Source organism: Siniperca chuatsi, linkage group LG22 (assembly GCF_020085105.1).
Source record: "Siniperca chuatsi isolate FFG_IHB_CAS linkage group LG22, ASM2008510v1, whole genome shotgun sequence".
Taxonomy (NCBI): Eukaryota; Metazoa; Chordata; class Actinopteri; order Centrarchiformes; family Sinipercidae; genus Siniperca; species Siniperca chuatsi.
Window position 1 is genome coordinate 16888469 of NC_058063.1, and position 11019 is coordinate 16899487.

The following is an 11019-nucleotide window of genomic DNA, read 5'->3' on the forward strand; positions in this document are numbered from 1 at the left end:
GCAGATGAACAAGTAGAGCTGGATTTTTATGCCTTCATTATTCTTGAAGCCAGCCTTTAACAAACAAGACTGACCTCAGATCTCACATTTCACAGCGCAAAATAAAACAAATTTAGTAACAGGTTCTTGTTGCATTACAGTGTTTTTCTTTTGCTTCCGAATCAACAGAACATATTTTTTTAATAGAGAGCTAAAATTAAAGTACAGTTTTTCAACCACAGCCAATTGTCATAATTATTTAAAGCTTTGCAAACATGTTTAAGAACAGAACCTCAAAATACTGCACTGCAAAATAATCTACACATTATCACATAACATTTGTCTATTATTGAACCCTGAAAGTCTGACACATCTGCCAGTGCAGTAAGATTGTTTCCGATACAGATCAACTTGTTCGACGAATTTTCTAGAAATAAGTGCAGGTATCTTGAAAGTAGACAGAATAAGGCAGACTGACACACTAGAATAAAAAAAAAAGTCAATACTGCAAGAATATAAAAAAACAGGTTCTGATTATCTCCCTGCACAAGCATCTCATTGTTTTGAAAAAGACAAACATGACTTGATACAATTTTTTCAGTATGTTTCAGTTTCATATTTGACATTAGTGCAAGAGATCAATGAAAAGCATCAGTCAAACGGTAAAGCATTTTTGCATAAACTTGGCAGCACACTCGCGTCAGCTAAACCTGTTACAGTACATCATGCCCAACCCTTGTTTGGTCTGGACATGATGTGAGAAAGAGTGAGATTTGGATATTTGAGTGTTGATAGGTGCTCAGGTAACAAAACATGCACAAGCATTACTCTGCTGATCGGATGAACACATTTTCTGAATGTCACTACTGTGAGGAATATTTAACTTCTGACCCTCAACCTAAATTTGCCTTAAAACTAAATATCTATGGCCTACTTTTCACAACACTGTGTTTTGGATTTCTTTTAGTGGCACACTTTCTTTAAAATATATCTATTTGACCTTTATTGAACTAGAAAGTATCTGTTTTACAAGAAAGAACTGGCCAAAATTGCAATTGACATGAAGGCTACACTATAGTCACATGACAGAGCTGCCTGTTAAGTATTTTTTATTTTTTATTCAGTGTATACACTACATGAAGGACCGTGCCTAATTCAATGTTCACTACCATCCGTCACACACTGTAGCAGCATTGGATATTTACACAATGAGAAAAAGGAGGACTTAGGTAGATATATTTGCATATACTGTAGTCTAGCACAGTGTAAACAAACAGCTATTCATGTCTGTGTATCAACTCAGTTCCTTTCAGTAAAGTGCTTCAATGTACTGAACTCCCTCAGATGTTTTAGAGGGAAACTAATACAATGTGCACTAAATACAAAATGGATATGCAAAAATGTGGACAATGGATTTTTAATTATAAAGTTCCTCTACACTTTGAAACATCTATATTGCAAACAGCAATAGGCTATTTTATTTCTTATGGTAAATACTTAAAAAAGGAAAATACTGATATTCTCTCTCTCTCTGTCACACACACACACACACACACACAGTAGGTGTGGTGCTGTTACCGGAGCACACCTATGACGCATGCACATGTGTGCACACACGGTTAAGTTAAAATCAGTGATCTGCTCTGCTCCTTTTAAAAAAATCTAGGTATTTTGTGTTGAAAACGGGGAAAAACAAAAACAATGAGCTTTACAGATAATGAAAACTGGAAATAACTCTTTTCAAATGTCAAAAATGTCTACCTTTTTCAAATCAACCTAAATCACCTGATTAAGAAATCATATTTGTGAAAAGAAGAGTTAATTTTAGACGCATATACTGTACTGCATAGACTTCTCCATTATTACCTTGTAGCAATACAACACTTTATTGACAATGTATTTGTGGTGCAACATGCTGCTTAAGTATATTATTAGTTAAATACATTTTTAAAATCAATTTCTTGTGTGTGCTAACAAACTTGAAGCGCTGAAACAAATCACAAGACCAATTTCATATGAATAGAGATCCTTCTCTATCATGCCAACCAAACGCAGCGAGGTCATGACCGAGACTTTCATGCCACAATATGAGTCAGTTTTTTTGTCTGTAACATTCTTCTGTTCAATTAAACATTTACTACATATTCATAACCATTAAGCCATGTAATTTCACTATTATCACTGTTTATGTTATTCTAGTTTGCACTTATGTCCATATTATCACTGTTGTGCACTGAGTCATCATTTCCCAAAGAGGTTTTCCAAAGTGCAAGAGGTTGGACAATCTCCTGAGCAAATGCAAAAAGTAAATAATTCCTCACATGGCATAAAGCCACAATGAGGTATGAAATGTATGCACTTAGGCAGAAGAATTATTGTTTTTCCTGCTTTTCTATATCCTGTTGCCTAAAACTCCATTTTAAAGATAGTCTGTGTCTAGCTATTTGGCTGGTTAACTTAAATGTTACTCCTGATCCCCCGATACACAGCATTTTTTTCCATCTCATTATACTGTAGCCAAAGGACACAGTTTTCACAGTTTGCTACAGTCTACCATTGCCAAGGTTAGGACAGCCTACCTAAGTAAAAACCACAAGTTTGTATCAATGTAGAGCTACTACTACTACTACTACTACTACTACTACTACTTTTACAAAGGCTAGAACATGATATAATTGGTTTTACTGCTCTAACAGCAGCAACACTTGTTTGTTGGCAATGACAGAAAACCTGGGTCGTTATCATAAGCACTGAAACTGTTACAATGGAGATATTGAAGCAAACACGAGAGCTTGCACTGCCACTGATAAACCAGTTCTTGGCATTGTGTCACCAGGTGCATGACTGGTTTCATATACCAACCCAGCCCAGCCCTATCTGTCCACTCAAATTTCTGGAGTTTCATAAAGTATATGAAGCCTAAAACCCTTAGTATTATAAAAAGTATATTTTTACATGTTTAGAGTCATTATAAAAAAGCATGACGTTTTACATGACACTACTATGCTTCTGTTATATCAGATAAGAGAACTATCCAGGAAGACACTACACAGTATAGTGTTTGTTTCCTTGTCAGTCAGGTAGGTTACGAGCACTGTGAGCCTTCAGGGAAGTAATATGTAAAAGTCACATGTGGTTTCCATCACACAAACACAAACCCATATTCCCCACCACACCCTCTAAAACATCATTGATGATGTCAAATGAAGTTTTTTTTTTTTTTTGGCTCTGATACCTTGACTCTTCCCAACCCCTTAGTTTAAATAGTGACAAAGAGTGAACAAGTGTCACATCTTTACCTGGGATCCTGTTAAGAACATCAGAAGTACCAGCAGTACACCTGTAAGCCACACCTGAGAATAAAACTACACATTTCAAGGAACTGCACATCTTTTTGCTTCTTAACCCAATTTCACCCATCACTGAATCGAGGACAAGAAGATCTACAGGTAGGCTAAAACAATGCATAATGAAAGACATTAATATCTATTCATAAATTACTTCTGGCGGAATAACATATGGTGTACATTTAATCAATGGAATATAAGTTTCTCTTTGAATCCCATTTAGGTGTATAATTGTTTTGTACAAACTTGTTTTTAAAAAGGTTTTCTTTTGCAATTTCTAAAAAAATATATCTTGATGACAATTTCAGTTATTTGAATTATCAAGAGAAATCAATTATAATAATTAATAATTGTTAATTATGAGTATTTTAGTAAAATTTAATTAAAAAATATAATAAATATAATCTTATATTTGTATTTTGTATCTTAAATTAGAATTTTGTCCAGTTAACAGAATTCACAATTCAGTAAGCTAAATTGCATGCTGGACATGTGCTTTCCTGTGTTAATAGAAATACATTCATGTATTCACTATAGTTAAATTATTTTATATATTAACATGTCTAATACAATAAATCTTCACCTCAATGATATATTAATGGTTCATAATTTTATAAAATTAGGTTTTGGTTTTGAAATGGTATACTATGTTACACCTCAAAGCAAAATTAATTAAAAGGCTATCATTAAAAATGGTTCTTCTTTAGTAAGATCTAATGTCAGGGTTGTCACTTTTTATTCAAAAATCGAACAGTCGTTTGAACATGGGGAAAAAGTTATATACTGTAATGACCTATGCGAATTCAAAATTTACCATCTATAAGCGCAAAAGACCGTGTGAAGTAGTTCGCCTTATGATCCAGCCGAGGGCTCTCTAAAACTTCACTAAGTATCTACACCGTAGATGGTAAGCTAACTAACAAAAGGTAAGGCTGTTTGTCGACTTTGTACATAGCAGCTGTCTCACTCTACAACGACATTCTGTGGACTCACCTGCTAGCTTGCCAGCCACGTGAGGCAGAGGAGGCACCCCAGACGAGCGGCACAATGTCATGTGTAAAACCTCGTCTGACAGCCTTCTATTCGGCACACTCAGCTTCAGCAGGCCTCTTGCCTGAACATGCAATCACTGATAAGATAGCAAGATATGCGGCGCATTGGTATTGTAACTCCTATTACTATTTTCTTTATGTTGTGTGGTCTATTTTGTTAATACTGTAGCACTTTGAGTTTTACTATGAATGAATGCATTCAAATACATTTGAAGGAATTACGTGTCATTTCAAATTCGTTCAAACTTGATTTTTGGAAAAAGTGACAGCCCTACTGTATTTTCTCCTCCACAACCCCCAACGAGAGTAGCTTACCACTGGACAGTTGTAAAATGTTTGTGAATGCAGTGTTGTGACAAACTGTCACTTATAGACTATGTTCAGTGGGTATTATGTTTTAGTAAAATATTTTGCCTTAAAATATGTTCTAGAGCTCACCTGATACAATCTGTTACCACGCAACTAACTGTAGATGAAGTGTCCCATTATATTATTTAACTGAAAAATCTTACCCTACCCACTCTAGGTATGGACAACAGACTGATCCTCACCGTCCTGTTTGTGACGCTGTCCTGGATATATGTGGGCACCTATGCTCAAAATAACATGATGAATGCAACAAACCCAGAGAACAACATGACAACAGCAGGGGGAAGCAACGCAACAGCAGCGGGAAGCAACGCAACAGCAGCGGGAAACAACGCAACAGCAGCGGGAAGCAACGCAACAGCAGCGGGAAACAACGCAACAGCAGCGGGAAGCAACGCAACAGCAGCGGGAAACAACGCAACAGCAGCGGGAAGCAACGCAACAGCAGCGGGAAACAACGCAACAGCAGCGGGAAGCAACGCAACAGCAGCGGGAAGCAACGCAACAGCAGCGGGAAGCAACGCAACAGCAGCGGGAAGCAACGCAACAGCAGCGGGAAGCAACGCAACAGCAGCGGGAAACAACGCAACAGCAGCGGGAAACAACGCAACAGCAGCTCCCCCACTGACGCCCAACACCACAGTGGAGGCTCTTCAGGTCAGTGATGCCAAAAAACTAAAATAGAGTATAGTGGAATACTGTAGAACAGAATAGGATCATGGAAAGTCACTTTCATTAATGGTGTTGAACTTCATCAAAGAGCACATTTCCCACCCACTTAGATGTTTCTCGTTTCCCTTGCAGACACCTCTTTCTAGGGCAGAATGTGGGACCAAACAGCTCTGTGCGGCTGCGCCATCTAACTGCGACCCCTCCAGTGGATCATGTTTCTTTCTTGCTGCCAAGCAGCTAAGCGGTCAAAACTTTGAGTTTGGGCTCTCAGGACAGTCACAAGGCTACATCGCTGCCACCCTGTCACCTGACAGCACACTGGTATGTCGAGTTGTGTCATTCATTCACAGACAAAAGTACCATGAAGTCTAAACCAGAGCCAATCATACAGTTTGTTTGAAGTCATCTGTGTAAACAAGCTCTTTTTATCGTTTCTGGTTTTGCACCACAGGGAGGAAATGACACAACATACGTCTGTGCAAACAACAACGGTGTTGTTAAATTCTTCAGCACTGTCCTCAACAATGGCAAGCTGATTAAGCGAGTGGTGAGTTCTACTTGCCTCAGACTAGTGGTGGGGGTAGAGCTGGGTGAGGAGGATATATTCATTAGTCTGTTGGAGCCTACTTTCCCAGCAGTTGTGCATGCTTTTTATTCTTTCGTTGGATTTTTCACCCACCACACCCCAAAAAAAACTAAACTCAAGAGTATGAATAAGACTTCATAGCAGCTGCATGGCACACATGAATGGCCTGTCATATAACACTGTACTATAATACTCAAATTTGTGTAAGAAAATTATATGAGCAGCAGTAGATACGGCTGATCTAGTCTCGTTATGAACCTTATTTCTATGTCTATACTTCCATTTAATTTTCTTTTTGTTCTACACGTCAAATACTGAACAGACACTTAACATTCAATGATTCAATCAGTATGCACACAATGCCACGCAAAGCCTTTTTCAACCTGCTGCTCAAGCAATAGCAAAGCAAACATTCATTCAAATCATCACCATCTGTATGGTATATAAATATTGGTTATATTAATCCACCACTGAACATTCAGTCTTGTTCATCACCTGTTAAACTGTCTTTGCTCTCTAGCTGAACGTGAACTCTGTGAAGGGCAAGGTCAATGGAAATGTAATCCAGTGTACATTTGCTGCCACTGTGCCAACCCCAGCTACTAGAGCATCAACTCTCTCGCTCGCAATCTCCACTGGAGCTTTCAACAGCTGTAAGCTAACATATTAAAGATACGCATTCACTCACACATCATGTGCACATTCATCAGTCAACTAAGACCCACTGTCACAGAAAATAGCACAGATGATATATTAATATTTTTCCATATGCTAAAAACATCAGCAATCTTTTTGTCTTATGCTTGTGCTCTCAGCTTCTGAGGATCTGGGAGACCCCATCACCCAATTGAGGAGCCCTCCTGTAGACCTGGGAAATCCTAACACCACTGTCACCAATGAGATTAACCCCAACACAAGTGCACCAAATGTGACAACGGCAACAAACAACACAGCAGTGGGAAACAACACAACAGCAGCTCCCCCACTGACGCCCAACACCACAGTGGAGGCTCTTCAGGTCAGTGATGCCAAAAAACTAAAATAGAGTATAGTGGAATACTGTAGAACAGAATAGGATCATGGAAAGTCACTTTCATTAATGGTGTTGAACTTCATCAAAGAGCATATTTCCCACCCACTTAGATGTTTCTCGTTTCCCTTGCAGACACCTCTTTCTAGGGCAGAATGTGGGACCAAACAGCTCTGTGCGGCTGAGCCCTCTAACTGCAACCCCTCCAGTGGATCATGTTTCTTTCTTGCTGCCAGGCAGCTAAGCGGTCAAAACTTTGAGTTTGGGCTCTCAGGACAGTCACAAGGCTACATCGCTGCCACCCTGTCACCTGACAGCACACTGGTATGTCGAGTTGTCATTCATTCACAGATGAAAGTACCATGAAGTCTAACCCAGAGCCAATCATACAGTTTGTTTGAAGTCATCTGTGTAAACAAGCTCTTTTTATCGTTTCTGGTTTTGCACCACAGGGAGGAAATGACACAACATACGTCTGTGCAAACAACAACGGTGTTGTTAAATTCTTCAGCACTGTCCTCAACAATGGCAAGCTGATTAAGCGAGTGGTGAGTTCTACTTGCCTCACACTAGTGGTGGGGGTAGAGCTGGGTGAGGAGGATATATTCATTAGTCTGTTGGAGCCTACTTTCCCAGCAGTTGTGCATGCTTTTTATTCTTTCGTTGGATTTTTCACCCACCACCCCCCAAAAAAACTAAACTCAAGAGTATGAATAAGACTTCATAGCAGCTGCATGGCACACATGAATGGCCTGTCATATAACACTGTACTATAATACTCAAATTTGTGTAAGAAAATTATATGAGCAGCAGTAGATACTGCTGATCTAGTCTCGTTATGAACCTTTGATCTACACGTCAAATACTGAACAGACACTTAACATTCAATGATTCAATCAGTATGCACAAAATGCCACACAAAGCCTTTTTGAAAATGCTGCTCAAGCTATAGCAAAGCAAACATTCATTCAAATCATCACCATCTGTATGGTATATAAATATTGGTTATATTAATCCACCACTGAACATTCAGTCTTGTTCATCACCTGTTAAACTGTCTTTGCTCTCTAGCTGAACGTGAACTCTGTGAAGGGCAGGGTCAATGGAACCACAATCCAGTGTACATTTGCTGCCACTGTGCCAACCCCAGCTACTAGAACAACTAATTTGGTGCTCGCAATCTCCACTGGAGCATTCAACAGCAGTAAGTTAACATATTAAAGATACACATTCACTCACACATCATGTGCACATTCATCAGTTAACTAAGACCAGCACAGATAATATATTAATATTTTCCCATGTGCTAAAAACATCAGCAATCTTTTTGTCTTTTGCTTGTGATCTCAGCTTCTGAGGATCTGGGAGAACCCTTCACCCGATTGAGGAGCCCTCTCATAGACCTGGCAAATCCTAACACCACTGTCACCAATGAGATTACGACCCCTAATCACGCCATTGCACTCCAGCAATCTCTGACGCAAGGTAAGCATAAGAGATAGGGTTGTTTTCCTAATAGAGCAAAGTTATCCAAAAAGTGCTGGGAATTACATGTGTTTGTACAATGCCTAATAAAAAAAAATGTCTGTTCTCCCATCCTTCCCTATAGCTCTGCTGATCACTGTGGGTGTGCTAGGTCTGGCCATGCTATAAGGAAAGTGAAACCCCCATGAGTCAAGACAAGAAAATTATAACTTCCCTATTCATATACATGTGATTTTGAATATAAACTGCTAAAGATCTCACAGGAGGTTCACTACATACAGTGCATCCCAGATTATTATGATCATGCTTAATTTTGTATCAACTCACATGCAGGTAAAAGTAGTGGTGGAGGGTGGTGACTCTTCTACAGCCTTCTGACTGCCTTCACATCTGTTATAGGCTCTGAAAGTAAAATAATTTTTTGTTTTAATTTAATGTTATGTGTAATCTATTTTGGTTTGTTTTGTAACCATGGGACTGCTGGATTTCTGTCCTAAAGTAACTTAATTCAATGAATTAATTAATTAATTAATACATTAATAAATTAATACATTGACTCTCTGCCTGTGTAAATCAATCTATGAATTGTTAGAATGGGGTACAAACGAGAGGCACTATTACAATTACAACCATTAAGAGTAATCATTATTTCAAATCCAAATCAATTGTACCAGTACCTGGCTTTCACCAGCAGATGTCATGCTTTATATAAATTTTGAATTTGGGGTCTTGTTACCTTTTAAGCCCACATTAGTACTGTCAGGCAAAAACCTCATGACTTGGTAACTCCACGGTAACCCCTAGAGACATCAAATTATTAAACTGTGATGCCAGGAAAATATCTGTTAGCAAATTTCAACAGTGCATAAATGTCAAAACTGTGTCAAAAAGCTCAGGAACTAATGAAGAACTTTTTGTTAGCCATGATATTCTTTTACCCTCAGAATAGGTAGATGTGCCCTTATGAAGAACTATAAATATTTTGCTTTTATGTGTGTCACTACACATTACATTCATGTGTTATGTTTCTTGTGACACACACACAAGACAAATAAAGAAACAACTTTTTTCTCTCTCTCCTGTCACTCATAATGATGCCAGCAAATGGCAGACGTGGTTTTGCATTATGTTATTATTATTATTATTATTATTATTATTATTATGTTATTGTCTTTGGTATGAATGTACGTATTATTGATGATTCAACAATGACTTTACAATGAAGCCTTCATTGGCTGATATTTTCATGTGTGTGTGCATGTACACATGAAAAGAATGCTATACACTGTATATGATACCAAATATTGTTGTTTGCACATTGTAACAATTGAGTTTTATTATTACATGTTTTTGAAATAAATGTTTTAGGCAAACTGATTATCTTTGTGGCATTAACAGAGGGTAAACACTGCACTGTATCACCAACAAGCAGATCCAAAGATCTGAATCTGAACCTTTAGCCGAATCAAAGTTTTTGGTGTTCATTTATAAATACAGAAGTGCAATGAGCTTACCATACCATACCAATATATCATTTTGGGAGGGAAATATATGAAGGTGAATTAAATTAATCATAAATTTACAAAATCAGGTCTGTTTAAGTGTTATTTGGTTAACACAGAACATCACATCTACCTTTTTAAAATGATAAAAATTATTTTAAAAAAACAGACTTGAACTTAATAAGTTATGTCAGTTCTGGTGAATGACATGAATATTTATTTGGTGCAAAGAGTTTTCCACATGATATCTGATATCAAAATTAAGCAAAATAGTTAAATATAGCATAGCCAACGCTGGCTAACATACGCAACGAATATAGCTAGCTAACTACTTAAACTAACAGTTTCTTTAGCCAACTCAGTTACCCAGACAGCTAACAGTTAAGCTAAGTAAAAAAAAACAAAAAAACAAGTACGCACGGTTTAGGTAATTTTTGCAGGTGAAAATACATCTAGAGTACTAGACTTGTTTACATGTCAAGATTACACATTTCAGCTAGCTAACTCTCCCACTTGTTACATAAGTTAGTTAGTTGACTTAACTTAACGTTAGTTTAACGGTGGCCCAGCGTACCTTTCACCGTTTATAGATGTGAGACTTCTTCATCTGTCACGGGGCTTTTTCTCATAAATACAAACCAAACGTGTCATCTGGCAGTACTTACCGGTGTTTTTAAGATATTTTCGCGATACCTCAATGACTAACGTTGTCCAACTGAAGAAAAAAAATCAGTGGGCTGCATAATGCAGACGTTTTTGACCGTTCCCTTTACCCAGTAGGTAGGTCACTTTTTCTGCCAAACAAAGATGGTGGTCGGAAGTGACATATCACCTTGCTCATCTTCTAAGGTGCATCGCCAAAATGTCTTAATCAGGTTCATCTTTATATCAATCCCTTTTCTATAATTTTCTATAATAATATAATACTGGTCATATAAAGTGAATGAGTAGGATAGCAACTCACCAGTGGTTCTATTTCCCGGTGCTAAGTGTTTTT

General features: G+C 37.9%; 1 protein-coding gene and 1 long non-coding RNA gene across 3 annotated transcripts; one reads left to right on the top strand and one right to left on the bottom strand.

Annotated features, from left to right (window-relative positions):
- The first annotated feature begins 3193 nt into the window (after positions 1-3193).
- Positions 3194-9897, top strand: LOC122869730 (autotransporter adhesin BpaC-like). Its single transcript, XM_044182992.1, has 11 exons — positions 3194-3428; positions 4905-5404; positions 5552-5740; positions 5871-5966; positions 6526-6658; positions 6821-7023; positions 7171-7359; positions 7488-7583; positions 8107-8239; positions 8386-8520; positions 8645-9897. Exons 2-11 carry the CDS (start codon positions 4907-4909, stop codon positions 8686-8688), a joined length of 1716 nt encoding a protein of 571 aa, XP_044038927.1. The 5' UTR covers positions 3194-3428; positions 4905-4906; the 3' UTR covers positions 8689-9897.
- LOC122869732 lies at positions 8736-10902 on the bottom strand. Of its 2 annotated transcripts, none has more exons than XR_006376395.1 (2): positions 10688-10902; positions 8736-8922 (listed from the first exon to the last, which is right to left on the bottom strand). It is a non-coding gene; the product is annotated as an uncharacterized LOC122869732 (long non-coding RNA). The 2 variants fall into 2 exon arrangements; XR_006376396.1 differs by having other exon boundaries at positions 10597-10902.
- Positions 10903-11019: the final 117 nt, after the last annotated feature.